At 44.9% G+C, this 15,658-nt stretch overlaps 1 protein-coding gene across 5 annotated transcripts in view; it reads right to left on the bottom strand.

Annotated features, from left to right (window-relative positions):
* Positions 1 to 15,658, bottom strand: part of LOC142796382 (MAM and LDL-receptor class A domain-containing protein 2-like) — a 154,586-nt gene that overhangs the window by 65,806 nt on the left and 73,122 nt on the right. For all 5 annotated transcript variants that reach the window (XM_075886850.1, XM_075886846.1, XM_075886849.1 and 2 more), the window contains 2 exons: positions 13,801 to 13,932; positions 1,893 to 2,173 (listed from right to left, as the gene is read on the bottom strand). In XM_075886850.1, the coding sequence (XP_075742965.1) occupies positions 1,893 to 2,173; positions 13,801 to 13,932 (413 nt within the window). The remainder of the gene's footprint in view (positions 1 to 1,892; positions 2,174 to 13,800; positions 13,933 to 15,658) is intronic.

The raw sequence follows: 15,658 nt of genomic DNA on the forward strand, positions 1-15,658 counted from the left end.
TACATAAAGGTAGCATATACAGTAACTCTAGCTCAGTTTAGGGTCTCCTGTTTTTTTGTTTGTTTTTTTAACAGACCAGCTTTATTTCATCTGGGGCTTTGTGCCGGAGACTCTTACGCGCTCTCCTCACCCGCCTTTCGACCTGGCGCATTTTGGGCTACCCATCGCCTTGTTTGTTTGAGAAACGCTTCTTTGTTTGCGTTTCGATATTTTTCGCTGGAATGATTTCTGGGCTGTGTCGCTATTGCCATCTTATGCCTATCGAGCAATTGCCTATCAAGGGATGCCCTGGGGCTGGGTGCTCAAGTGCATGGCAGCCAACATACAAAAAGCTTGATGATGCTTACCATTCCATGAAGATACAATGACACCGCACGCAGCATCGGCCCGAAGCACTTCCTTTTGACCGATCATACTGTATTTTGTCCTTAAACGGCAGTGTATGCTTGAAGCTTATGGCAAGCTTAAGAGAATGCCGCCGACAATCCCGCTTATTTCGCTTACCGCTTTTCGTCGTCTTGAACGCTACTGTTTTCACGTGATGGCCTTGGCCTTTGAGTTGTAGTGTGCATTGCTGGCGTGGAGAATTTGCGTACTAGAGACTCTTCAACTTCGTAATGTCAAAGTGTCTTTGTTGCGGAAATGTTTTTTTTTTTCTCAGGCGTTTGTTCCCATGTTAGCAACCAGTAAACATTTATCTTGGCTCAGGATCACTAAAAATTTTTTTTATGCAACAGCATTAGAAGGTCTATGAAGGAGCGAAAAATCATGTGTGTAGTCCGGAAGTTTGGCCGATGTATAAGGAGTATAGAAGCGAAAAATAGTAGTCGGTGAAGTTCTAGTGCAATACTAGTATTGTAATATTAATAAAAGTGACCATAAAACATACTATCCAAGATTTACGGCAACTAAGGATTACAAGTGAAATACAAATGTAGTTAGGAATTAATATGCAGAGTTGACAGTGATAAGAAGGAATCAGCTGCATTTGCTGACTGATATTCACTGTTTTAACGACCACGACATAGTCAGGCAAAACTATCAAACTAGCAAAGGCAACAGAGGCATCTGCTGCTTTGATGCAGTTGAAACTTTGGCAGTGAAACACAAAAAGCCTCACGTAAAAGGTGCTAAGAAAAGGTCCTGCAAGTCCTTTCTGAGTAATTGGCTGTTTTTATTCTAAAAGCTTCGCACCAAGGATGATGATAAGAGGCAAGAAGATGCCTTCCTCTATCCGCGCACGCCATTATGACAAAGATGTTGATGATGAAGGCTTTTTTGTGCGGCTCACAGCAACTTTGGTGCATTGGTAAATTATTGAATCGTTAGATAAAAGGGTTCACTTAGTAATTCTATTATTATTAAATTATAAAATATTTAAAAGAAAATTATTCTTAAATTCTTTTCGTTTTTAGAGCACGTGGCTTGATTTCAAAGTGATTGCAAGCGGGTGCATAGGCATATGAATGTATCTATTGGCGGCCATTGTAACTACACATCCCGTCCTTCTAAAATCAACCCAAAGACATTTGCTTGGGAAATATGATTTGGGTGGATGCATCATTTCTTTAAAGAAAACGAAATGATTTCTACCTGATAAGTTGGGAATTCCCGGTCGCGTACCAGGCTTTAAAGCTAGGCTTGCTGGTTCTAAGGGGACATAGTTGTCGGCAATTTCTAAGTATGCTGAAAAAAAAAAGTGGACCGAGATCTTTTTGAAGCGGCAGCGAAGCTTAGCCAAAATTGATGAACCCTTGTTCTTGTCAAATGAACTGTTATGTTAGATTTTTAGGGGTGTATTGACTGCTGTCTATTGCGAAGGGGGGATTGATTACAATACTGCCAGAACTGGATATGCCGGCTGGATAAATGAGATTAGGTGGGCAACTTGCCTCATTGTGGATGCCGTTGAGGTTGACAGTCCTGTGTACGTTTTGCCAGATGTCCGCTCTTGTGCGGCCCTGCTGAATTAGTAGTGGTTGAGAAATATGCATGCCGTTGGATGCCGGTGACTTCATGGCCGTCAGCGTCATTGTAGCGTCTTGACCGTCAAACATATTATACCAGAACGAGAAACAAGACAGCTCCGGCTGAGGTCCCACAAGTGCAGAGGTAAGCATCACTGATCCGCTGGCATCTAATAAACCTCTTCCTTCCAATGACACGATGTTGCCTGCGTTGAAAGATGGCATTTATTTATTTATTTATTTCATTATTCACTGCGCCAATACTCATATAGTAGAGAGGATACAAAAAATGGATTCTGAAAGAAAGCTTGTTGTAAGTGAAACAACTGAAAAAAGTCACCAAATATTCACGATTACTAAGTCAAATTATATAAAAATAAAAGAAATAAACGCGGTCATTTTAGCATAAGAAAAAGTGTCATTAAGTAGAATGTTCCTCGGGTGTAAATTAGCGGTAGAAGTATAAATTTTTATTGGTAACTGCGAAGGTGTTGGCATGGTTTTGTCATTTAGCCTGCTGCTCTACAAGCGTCGAGTGATGATTATGTTGTGTACAGCAGAACGTCGGTGATACGACCATGGCTTTTACCAATTCAACAGTGATACGCATTTTTGTGGTCTCGGCAAACAAAATCATCTTTTTACCTCGTGAGGAAAGTGTACCTACTCCCTCAACCCCAAACTTTATATGCCTGAAGTCTTCACTCTCAGATTAGTGCACACGAAGAGGGGGGTAGAGTGGGGTACATTGAGACATGGGGCAAAAGAAGACATTTTGAGTTTTCACACATCTGTAGCTAATTACCATAACTATCTTTTCTTTGTTTCTCTATTTCAGCTGTAGGTGCTGATAGTTTCGCATCGTTTTGTGTGCAAACATTTATTATTTCTGAGACCATTTCAATCAGTAACATTACGCAGCTGGTGTTGGTGTGCTCGTGACACGTAAAAACGGGGTGAAATTCAGCTCGGCCAAATATTTGATCTGTTCATGAAGCTGTTCCGACATCCGTACGACCATTCGCATATTTCTTTTGGTACTTTATGTTACGTGCCACATACCTCCAAAAGTTTAGTTAATTTGGGCACGTTTTCAAAGCGTATTGTTAATTTTTTTCAAATTGATCATGTTGGAGAGGCCAAGTGCTACAAAAAAGCACCGAAATACCTCAGAGAATGCCTCTTAACCATTTATTTTTTCTCAATATATATTATATTTTTTGTTTAGGCAGCCTTGCACTTACAAGACAATATTATGTAGAGCTTCATGGGCGAAAAACAACATGAAAAAGTCGTTGTCCTAAATGCGCTACATCGAGGCTCTTCTTCGTTCCCAAAGATGCTCTCACGAGTCAGATGAAAATATTGAAAGAAACTCCAATTCATGGTGTTCACAAACATGTCTTGGCATCGAGTATTCACAAGATTTTTTTATACCAGTATTTTAAAAAAACAAGCAGCAGAAAACCTGAAATTCATCGCCTCACAAAACCCCACTGACATAGTTAAAATCCACAAGATTACCTTGCATTTGTGCATCAAAATGGCAGAAGCAGGCAAATATGCGTCAAAACATACGAAGAGCTTTCTTTTTCAAAATTGGCCAAATATAAAACCGGAACTAGCTTCAATAAGGCTCTTTGTTACATACATACTGTCCACTTTCCTCTAAAAACGGTAATAAAAATAATAATAGTAATTAACGATTTATCCTCACTGTTTTAGAGGAAAGCTCAGAGTGTATATGTGCGAATACTGTCTTATTTAGGCTAGTTTAGGTTTTGAATTTTGCGCATTTCAAAATCAAAAGCTCTCCCTCCATATCAAGCCTCTATTTACTGATTAATATAAGTAGGTGCAAGCGTGCAGCAAAAGGCACCATTAGCATCTATAAAAACCTGGGGTACTCGATCTGCTAGGAGCTTTGGAGCAAGAGAGCACCGGGTTCTTTCTGGATTCATTGCATAGAGTGGAAAGAGTGGGCTCATGAAGACTGCGTGGGGGCCCACAGAGCGAACTTCAAGTGATCCTATTGGAGAATGTAAGACGATGAATTTTTTTCCCACTGGCTTGTTTTGTCACACGCCGCGTCTCGTTTTTTTCCCGGGAAGGGACAAAATGAGATATCTGGTGCATTTTCTATTTCTTTTTAAAACACAATTGTTGAAACAAGGTCATAATTATGCAGTACATACTTTGTACCTAAAAGGCAAGTTTCTTAATTGACATTTAATGGTAAAGGTGAAATAAAAAATTGACACTCACTATTATCCAGTTGTTTTCGCATTTCGCCCCACCATACCTTACCCTACCCTGATCTGAGCTCCCTACACGCTATGTATCCCGAGGTGTTCTCCAATAACGCATGCCGTGCATGACGGGGTGTATCCAGGCGTGCACACACGCTCTGGAAGTGCAATAAAGCGCACGCTCCTTCATCCAGGTGGGAGGCAGCCCTCCGCAGCTGACACCTGACTGACAAATCCTGGGTGGTCCTGCACGCCCGCGCCGCAACTGAAAAGTTTGACCTGGCGGTTCAGGCCAAACCCACTGAGCGCTAACCTGCTTCTCCCCAGACATCAACAAAGTTTTGCATCTACCCATCATCCCACACTGCAACATAGAACAGTGGTTGCGAACTGACTTTTACTCAGCGACTTTTGATCAGAACGTACTCAACCAGCCAGAAACCAACTGGTGTGGCCGGCGCAGTTGCCGAAAACACAGCAATGGCGCAGGCGCGAAAGCACGAGGGCAGGCTTATGTTCTTGCGGCCGCACTTTGGTACGCGTATTCGTAAAGCTCCTGAATGTGAATGAAAATCTCATTTGTTGAATGACAAATGATTTGTTCATTATTTAGAGTGTCAGCTTTAGTCCTTTTATGAGCTTCGCAAAAACGCTGCCTTGATTTAGCATTGAGAAAGCAGAAAAAGTAGCCGCCAAAGCAAAGTTCGAAAAACCGCAATGCAGCTCCAAAAGCATCAGAATGCGCGAAAATTTGAACACAAAACCTGATAATGCAGCACGTAATGCATTTGAACACAAAACCTGATAATGCCGCACGTAGTGTACTGTACATTTGGTTTTTTAGTGCGTAATTACGCGTGCGTATATGTGTGTAGGCAACTGAGAACGGCCCCCTTCCTTATGCGTTAAAGAACAGCGGTATATTTCAAAGGCGTGACTAAAACATGCACAATTGCACGTAAAATTATCAAGACACCACTGCAGCTTCTGCTGCGCTGGACCAAGTATACCTTCGGGCCGCACGGTCACGGTGCTTTCCACGTTCCCTGTGAGTTCAGTGTGGGCTAGGGCGGGCATGCTCACCGTGCCGCCTGTTTGTCAGGATACGCCCTCAGCAAAGCGTCGTATTCGCCGAGATTGAGTGCACCAATCTTCGAAGCACAAGTTTGCCTTGCCGTTTACATAAACGTTAGTGAGCGTGCCGCACTTTTATTGCGATAGCAATTATTCTCAACTCAATTGAACATGAGAGGGTGACCTCTCATGTTCAATTGTGAATCCGCCATGCTGCTCAGTTGCAGCATGGCGGATTCGCAGAGGTCACCGCGCCCGCTAACGCTAACACAAATATTGAGTTCTGAGCAGTGTGATTTCAGTTTACACAGCTTTGTACAAGGGGAGTGGATTGTCGACGCGGAGCATCTTACTTTAGTCGGCACCAGTGGTCGCGTTTTGTGCGTAATGCACATGGCGCACTGCGTCTCTGCGAAATTTGTTTACATACTTCGGGTGCCGCAGCAACACTTAGTCAACTTATACACCTTTTCACAGGAAAGAAAAAAACACCGCCATGACGGGCTGTGCACGGGAGTACAAAGGGTAAGGGCGCAGCGTTGTCAGTGCATTTTCGAGGGGACACGCCAATTTTCATAGCCCAAGGAGGGCTATGGCGGCGCCCAGGGAGGCGTTTAGGAAAAGGTGAATACAATGGTCATTTAATAGGTTTGAGTGAACAAGTTAACACTGGTGCCTCACCTGGAAAGAAGAAATTCGCTTGGCCGTTTGTTTTTTCTTCACGGGCAGCCCCATTGTACCGTGCTTCTGCCGTATGCGACTGGCACTTGGACTGTTTGGACCTCAGTCCGCAGCTTCTCTATATTGCCGCTAGGTGCCGCATAACTTACTGGAGTCGCGAATATGCACACTCTCTACTAATTTTTGTCATTACTGTAATATTCCGGATATGTTTATTGAAGTATATTACAACTTAGTCATGAACTATGGTGAGCGCGAGCCCAGGAGAAACAAACGAAGAAACCGTTTAGGACAGCACGTGCTCTCACTCGGTGCTTTGGTGGTTTACGTTTGTCACTGACCTGTGTCTCTGTGACTACGAGGTATTCTTTGCCCGAAGCCCTTTTTTTCATGCATACCAACAGGTAAAGGTGCTACTCCCAGCCAATGACCCAAAAGCCTCCTGGTAGCCTTGTACCTGCAATCACAACACCTGTCCACCGAGCCAGCCGGAGAATCCGAGGATTGACTCCTGAACGTGAACCCCTAGCGGAGATGACATCAACTTCACTACCCCAGAGCGGTGTGGAAAATGCTTCAGCAACTAATTACACGCTGAAGAAGCCACGAGTGCCGTGAGTATTCGGTGGCTCCAATTTAGAGGATGTCAGAGACTGGTTGGCACACTTTGAACGTGTTGCTGCTTTCAACGAGTGCCCCTACGCAAACAAGCTGAGGAATGTATACTTTACCTTTAGATGGCGATCGTACTTCGTACGAGAACGGTGAACCTTTCTCATCGCGGATAATGTTTAACTGTCAGCGGCTGACAAGTCAAGCCAACCCAGGTCACCGTGAACGAGTGGAGCAGGCCATTCAATCACGCATTCAAATGCCAAACGAAAGCATGATGCGCGCGTTAAGAACATGGCGCGCTGATGGGGCACACCTAAAAAGCGGCCGCTGTACAACCACTTTGGCGAAGCCGAACAAGTATACCGCGAATGCCAGTACCACCGCCTCGTACTTCAGGGTTTCGCGGTCGACACGCCCTGGCCAAGATTTGGTGAAACATTCTTAGCGATCGATGAATACCTGTACCAGCAGTGCCTGCCACTGCCCCCACGGCAACAGTCGCAATCACCATCTCCAAGAAAGTCGTCGCCAAACTACCCAGGGGCGGCACCGCTGCGTTCACCCAGTCGTACACGGGAAAGCTAATGACAGCGATTTTCGGAGGCAAGGCTGCTGATAAATGACACGAGCAAGGGCCCTCATCGAGGCGAGTACGTACCAGCACTGATCTGACGACGACCGCTCCCGAATTCAAAAGCCTTAAATGTTGCTTAAATTACAAGAGTGGTTTGCTTCGTCATCAATGGCTCGTCAAACACCCCTTACGAAACTGTAGATTATTACGCACACCGATGCCTCATCCATGAGTTTCGGCCAAAAAGCCGATCAGTAATGTAATCGAAGAATTGCTCCAGGGTGACGTTATACGGCTGTCCTATATTCTCTGGCCATCGCAGTCATTTATGTAAAGAAAAAGGACAGAACTTGGTGCATCTGCATTGATTGCAAAAGTACTAATGGCGTGACTAAAAAATATGTATCCTATGCCACGGATCGATGATTCACTAGAGTGTTTATGACGGCCCAGGTATTTTTCATTCATAGACATAAAAAGCGGACAGTGACAGATTAAGTTTTATGAAAGGGACAAAGCAAAAACTGCCTTTGTTACACCGGATAGTTTGTGCGAATTCAAGGTGCTACCCTTCAGCCTGTGTTACGAACGAACAACCTTCCAAAGAATAATGGATGCTGTTCTTAGCGGCCTGAAGTGGAACACCTGAGTTTATCTCGGTGATGCGGTCGTGTTTTCGGTCACCTACGAGAAACACTGGAAGTGTCTGCAGGCTGTTCTGGAAGCGCTCCTCTCTGCGAACCTCACGCTGAACTACAAAAAGACGACTTAGACTAAAAAAAACTTAAATTTCTCGGCCATGTTTTGAGCGCACACGGTGTTCGAACTGACCCCAGCAAGACAACCGCCGCAGCATCGTTTCCAGTTCCCTGTGAATAAAATGCAGTACGTCGCTTGCTCAGCCTTTGCGCCCAATACCGTGGTCATTTTTGCGAGAATTGCCGAACCTCTGGCTTGTCTAACACGTGAAGACATACTATTCGTGTAGAATGAAAAACAGAATGTGGTTTTTGTTTATCCAAGGGAGCGTATGCAGGCACCATCAGTTCCCGCTCACTTCAACGAGGATGATGCCACCGAATTTCATAGGGTCGCGAGAAATAAAAGTATCCGTGCCATCCTTGTCCAACACCAAGAAGGCACCAATCGAGTAATAGCTTACGCCAGCCGTGCCTTGTCTCGCGCCGAGATGAACTGTTCCATCTCAGAGAAGGAGTGCATCGCAGTAGTGTGGGCCTCCACAAATGAAATTCAGGCCTTACCTCTATTGTCGTCACTTCAAAGTAGTAATCAATCGTTATTCATTTTGCTGGTTAGGCAATTTGAGAGACCCGTCTGGGCATGTGGCACAATGGAGTCCTCATTTGCAGAAAGTTGAGTTTACCATCGTCTGTAAATCAGGCCGCAAGCGCGAACCTGCGGAATTGTTTACCCATGCAATTACCGGATTTTATGATCTTGACAACGAGGCTAAGTGTGACTTCTTCGGAGTCCTCACTGGGACTGACTTTATCGCGCAACACGAAGATGTCGAGATTCACGCAATCATTGAAAGTCTAGAGGGACGCAACACACCTGTACCTCAACACCTTTCTCGCAATCTATCTTCCTTCTGCGTACGAAATGATGTCTTATACAAGACAAACTCAAGCAGCATTGGGAATACCTACCTGCTACAGTTCCCATCTCACATACGAGACGACACTCTTCTCGCCTGCCAAGATGAGCCTATCTAATCTCAAGGAAGGTTTCAGCAGGTCTACTGCTGGCTGAAACTTACTACATACGTCAAGCGATATGTGAAAAGCTACCATGAATTTCAACGCCACAACTTTCCGCCACTGAAGCCTGCAAACCTACTACAATGAAGCAGACCACCAAGGGCACATTCGATCAGATAGGAATTGATTTACTGGAGTCATCTGTCAATATCTGGTAGCTTGTGGATAGCCACAGGAACAAATTATTTAACGAGAAACACCGAGAAAAGGGCCCCTGAACGAGCTACAGCATCGATGCTGCCTAGTTTTTTGTCGGCCAGATTGCTCATTGTTCGTTGGCAAAAAAAGCTTCACGAGCCATCGCAAGACATTGGTGTCACACACGCAGACGAAAGGTGACTGAACAAAACCATCGACGTTATGTCATCCATGTATGTGGACGTTCAGCCCTATAGATGTGCGATTGCAGGTGTGGCCCCCTATGATTGCGGCGCAGGTTACAAATCAAAATCTAAAGATAGAATTTGATGAAATTTTTCCCTCTAAGCCCAAATTACAATCCTATAGGGTCTTAAATAGCCGACTGCAGGATTATCTTGCACACGCAGAAACGAATAATATTAGAGCCTCAGATCCTTCAGTAATGAATGAAAAGACAGGTGTAGGTATATACTCCCATTCGCTTGACTGGTCTTTTTCATTAAGATTACCGGATTTAACCCCATTTTTTGAAGCTGAGCTGTTGGCAGTAGTTCTAGCGCTGCGAAAGCTACCTTTGAATGCCAATAATGCGATCATAATCACGCATTCTCTGTCAGTATGTATGTCGATTATGGCGTCAGCAAAATCGATGGCCTTAAAGACACTCCTTATGCTAGTGCCTCATCAGCTGCAGCTACTGAAATTAGTATGGATACCTGGTAATTGCGGCTTAGATGTGAATGAAATCGCCGACTCTCTAGCACAAACAGCATTGAAAGGGCCAGTACTATCAGTCCTTCCCAAAGTAGCCACTATAACTGCGAGAGGATACAGAAAACTTGCGCTTCGTGTAGACGCTATTTAAGCAATAATGTCAACACCAAAATTTACTCACTTAAGAATTCCATGGAAAATTAATTGGTGCCCTACAAGACAGTTGGAAACCATAATAACCAGATTTCGATGTCGTGTCCCCCCATTAAATTTCTATTCACATAGAGCTGGTCTGGCGATATCACCACTATGCAACTTTTGTTCAGAATCGGAAACAATAGAGCACAATTTTTTATCATGTCGACGACCGCTGCAACGTCGTCTTGCGAAGCCACTCCTTGTCAGCCGTCTACAACTGAAAACGTGACGCGCATCGTCCGACGTGAACTCGAGGCCGCTTACCCGGCTGCCAACAAAGCGACGTTGCCCGACACCTCAACGCCAGCTGTCTCCTTGATCCAGCCTGTTGCCCGCCAGGAATTCACTAACCTGGGTATCCTGTTCACTGCACCCACCCTGGATAATACTGATCCCTCGATAGCTTCTGTGGACATGAGAAGTAGCCGTCCGTACTCTATTCGAATCAAAAACCCGTCTTTATGGCAAACAGCTGATGGTAAGCCAATCTGCTTCTGCAGTGGTCGCGAGGGACACATCGCTCGTTACTGCCGCAGCCAGTGGACATGTGAATTTAGACGTGGGAGTGTCAGTCAGCGCCATCTGTAGCCAAGCGGCGAGTGTGAAACACCCTTTTATGCATATGTGTGGCGTCACGTAGCACGTGATTTTATTATGAGCGGTCAGCTGACCAATAGTTCCTCGTATACAACCTAATGACATCAAGTCTGCCAGTATACGAGACCCCTGTTAATGAATAAGGGAAAGTCACATATAAACCCAAAAAAGTGGGTGGAGGGAAGGCCACTGTGATAGCTCAGTCGTTAGAGCACTCAGAAATAGGGGAATCGCAGTGGTAGTTTGGAGGGTAGTCGTTGCTATGGTACCTGTTCGATAGCCGGTGATAATTACCACGGTGCACTTGTGTGCTGTGGGGGTGCGAGTAGTTTTTCATAAGCGGTAGAGGTGCGCTATGGCTCTCCGAGCAAAAGCGAGCTATATGTCCACGGATGCCACTGTTGAAGCACACAGGTGGTTCATGTAACACATGCGGCCGAAGGTAGGCAGCGGAATCTTGCTACGCTGTCATATATGAAGCTGACCGCTGGGCACAGTCATCTCACGGTTCATAAATGCCGGCATGATGACGTGGCTGTTCCGCTGCCCTTGAATTCTCAAAAACCCACAGCATTGATGGCTCCTGGCGGGGTGCCACAGTGCAGAAAATCGCCATAGACACGTGCTGTCGACCTAGCGGCAGCGTCTTGCCGTTCGAATTCTTCACGCACTATGCGCCGTATAGATGACGCCAGATCACTGGACAGAGGGCCCACGTCAATGCTCGTGACAGTGGTGATGTTAGGAAGCCGACCAAGCTTTGCCAAGATGCGCTGAGCTTTAGGTGCCTGGAAAGTTCAGCAATGTCAGGGGATGTCATCTGCCGAATGTATGTCATTCTTGCCTATAAGGTAGTGGTAAATGTTCTCAGTTATTTCTTTGAAGAGATAGCTGACATCATCCTCATCTGTCTTGAGCGGGTGCACACTTTAGCGAGAATTCAGTACTTTCTCTGTGTACATCGTGCGCGTTTCTGCTGGAACTTCAGCATATTGAATCAGCGTCTGCTCCGTATACTTTTTTTCATGGACGGGTCGCCTAGCACTCCAAAGAAATTGGCCCATTAGGTCATGTTCTCTTCGTGATTCTCAAGCCACATCAACAGAGTTCCGTCAAGAAACAGCGATACGCAGTCCCGCTGGCTGGAAGTGTACCAGTTGTTATAGAGACTTACCCGCCGGTAGTGCTTTAGCCATTCCTCAAAAATTTCCCCAGCTTTGCCGGAGAAAATGCGAGGCCCCCTGTAATGTTGTGGAGTGTTGGGTGAAGGTGCCGATATGTTCTCGTCGGGGTTCATGATGATTGGCAGTGGAGGAAGGCCTGTGAGCCGGTGGCTTCAACAAAGCTCTACGGGTTTCTCTTCCGTCGTCCTTCCTGGGGGCTCCAATGCGTTACCTGGTGCCTCCACCAATGCTGTCGGGGTGAAACATCTTCATTTTACAGGCTGAGGTGAGGTCGTGAAAAATGTAGCCAAGCGAGAATCTAATTGCACTTTCCCCTTCTCTAGTGCACTTCGTTCAAAGTACTATATATATGTGCATACCTAAGGGCTCGTTTTTCCGTGTTTTTGACACAATATTAATGAGATCTAACAGACAGTAATGCCAAGGAATGTACCGGGGAAGTTATTAGAACCAATGCAATGTAAATAAGAAAGAAAAGTGGGTGAAAAAATAACCAGCCATGAGCAGGAATCGAACCTACGTCCTTCGCATAACGCGTTCGATGCTCTAACCACTGAGCCACCACAGCGGCCTTCCCTCCGCCACTTTTTTTGGGTTTATATGTGAATTTAGAAGTAGGAGTGTCAGTCAGCGCCATCTATAAGCCAAGTGACGAGTGTGAAACACTCTTTTATGCGCATATGTGGCGTTACGTAGCACGTGAACTTATTACGAGCGGGCAGCTGATTAATAGTCCTTCGTATACAACCTAATGACACCAAGTCTGCCAGTACGAGACCCTAGTTAATGAATAATGGAAAGAAGTGTATACCTAAGGGCTCGTTTTTCTGTGTTTTTGACACAATATAATGAGATCTAACAGACAGTAATGCCAAGGAAGTAATGCCATGCACTTGAAGTGTTCAAGCTCTCCCCCCCAATTTGTCGTAAACTTCAAAATAGGGCAAGCCGCCAGCGGATGGCACTGGAGGGTGAAATACAGAAACGGTGGGCACAATGTCCACGCTGGGTAAAGGTGGGTTCTTGGGAGATACTGTTGACAAAGATGGCACTGCTCGTTTACGGTCACCTTACTCTGTTGAGCTCCTTTTCCTTCCTAATCCCGCCGTGTCACTCTTGCTTCTTTCTACCGTTTCCTCCTCACTTTTTTTCTTTTTTTTTTGGTTATTGCCAATATATTTTTCTTTCCTGTTTCTTCCTGTCTTGAGAAGCTATGAGAAGACACGAAAATGTGTTAATATCATGCCTTGAAAAAGACGGGGCTCCTGTCGAAACGTCGGCTGAATAAACAAGTTGTGATGTGAAAGCGCGTCAACTGCGGCACCCGAACTCGAACGGCACCCAAACCCGAACGGCACCCGAACCCGAACGGCACCCGAACCCGAACGGCACCCGAACCCGAACGGCACCCGAATCAAGCGAGTGTCTTCTGTGAATCTCCAGTGATAAATTGAAATTGGATTGGGCGGACAAACGTACGAAAACTTTTATTACTCCTACGTTTAGGCCGGGGCCCGGCCTTCGTCAGGGTTAAATATATATAAGGATATCAGCGACCACCTTTCTACTATCCTCTTATTTAAACAGCACCTTACTAGAACGTAAGAAGCAGACGGTAATCATTCAAGATATATCTGGATCTAGCCTAAAAGCTTTTAGAAACAAAGTGCTTGGTAGTAGCCTTACAGAGATCGTTTCGAAAAAAAAAAACGTAGAGAAACCCTAAAATACATTTTTAAACAAACGAACTTTTAAATACATATAAACGTCACTTCCCCGAAAAAGAATAAACATGGCCTTCGCCAATCCTGACGAAAGCCGTGCCACGGCCGAAACGTAGAGTACACAACTATCAAATTTTCATAAGTGTGCTCCTTTATTCCTAATTATATTTGCACTGGACCTACAGAATTTATTTTTTGAATCATATATATATACATATATATATATATATATATATTTATTCGTATTCGTACAGGAAATGATATCAGCAGTTTTGCGAGCCAGGTGTGAAACTTCGTTTACCTCCTTCAAATTTTTCTGAACGAGAGAAGAATGGTGGCGCCACCACGTCGTAGTGCCAGATCCTCCTCAGGGCCTTCGGGGCAGACCAATGGCAGAAGTCCAAAGTAATCAAAGGACAGCTCAGCAGCTCACCTGCATTGAAGAAAAACACGTGTCTCATCACCTTTCACCGAAAAATTGGCTTTGTATCTGACCCCGCCACAAAGTATTTTCTACGAAAACACAACGAATATGCAATATATTAAGGCAACAAAGTGAAACAAGTGCAGATTGCTTCGTTTGTGATTTTAACTCTTGATGCCAAATGAGACATTGTCAATTTGCTGCCCGCTAGAGGTGCATTTTAAGCTTTTGTGAAAATAAAATGCACCATTTTTCTCAATGGAGCACACAAAAAAAACATCTAGCTATCCCATAGTGTAGGGTTGTAGTAAGCACGAAATGTCTTTTGCTAAATGTAGTTGAATGCAGATTAGACTAAACACAATTAAGTGAATGTTCACGAGGGCACGGCCACCTAAACTAAAGTCTGCACCCCACTACTATCTGCACTATCCAACGTGGACGCCATTGTTTGGTGTGTCTGAGGAGGCAAACTTTGGGCACTGCAATGCGATCAGGGTGATGCGGCCACGACTGTACAGCAGGCTGATGGGTAACAAGGAGATTTACAAAAATGCGATTGTTTCTAAACCTCCTGGGTATACACCACGCGGCTTGGCAGCTGTGGTGTCAGGCCGAGCGCCGCAGTTGATTATTATTAAATGCGAAGCATTTTTCAGCGAACTTCGGCGACTTTGAGCGTATCTATCAATCTATCTAGCCGCTTACGTTTGGGTGCTCTCGCGGGCACCCCTTTAACTTGCCGTGAACCAAAATTAGCATGAGAGGGTAACATGGTTTGATGAATTCGACGCGCTTGTCAAGACATGAATAATGTCACAATCCCGTCGCGTACGTCGTCCAACACTTCCCGCCAGACAGTGGCACATACCCACGGGCGGGTATGTCCGCTGGTATGCTGGTATGTGCCACAGGTCTTGAAGCGTGGTATCTGCTCAGGAACCACGCGAACACAAATGGGCAATTTTAACCCACGAGTGTTAAGAAATACCCGATGTCGGTAGCGTCGACTTGACGAGTCCCAGCTAGAATCGAACCCAAGCATTCTTGGTGCCAATGAAGCATTTTACCGCACAGCTACGCCAGGTCTCAGAACTACTTTTAAATAAACGCTAATCTTCGTGAAACATAATAGTGGTTTCAGTGCTGCCTACCCAATCTTATATACATTTCATATGTACTATTTTGATACAGCCGTCACGTCGGGTTAGCGTCAATTGTGGTTAGTTGCCATTCGCTGAAGTAGAAATATGTAGCAGTGTCCAGGGCAACCATAATCGCGAGCATGAGCGCTTCATATCAACTTATGGTGTTGCTAATACGCATGTCCCAGTTGGCATCGTTGCGCAAGTGCAAGCAACTGGTTATATAAACATCTGCAACTCTTCGACATATGTCTGTGTGTGCGACATTTGTACATTAGTTTAGGGTCATTTCATGACGTGTCACTCAATAAAAAAATTGCAACACGGTCAGCTTTCTGCCGCATGCTTCGCATAACGTGGATTCCCATGTACGTGGGATCTGCTGATTATTTTTTAAATTTTATTTTACCCTCAGGGCTTTACAGCATTGTAAAGGGGACGGCAAAAAAGCAAAATATGCACGTAATGAGCGAGCTAATGCACAAAAGGTACAAAATAGTCATCAATGAGAAGACGAAAAAAACAATTGGCCCCATATCTGTATGTTTCACAGGCAATTTCATCAAAAGACGATATTCTTGCGTCTAGAG

The sequence above is a fragment of the Rhipicephalus microplus genome, chromosome 2 (genome assembly GCF_043290135.1).
Source record: "Rhipicephalus microplus isolate Deutch F79 chromosome 2, USDA_Rmic, whole genome shotgun sequence".
Taxonomy (NCBI): domain Eukaryota; kingdom Metazoa; phylum Arthropoda; class Arachnida; order Ixodida; family Ixodidae; genus Rhipicephalus; species Rhipicephalus microplus.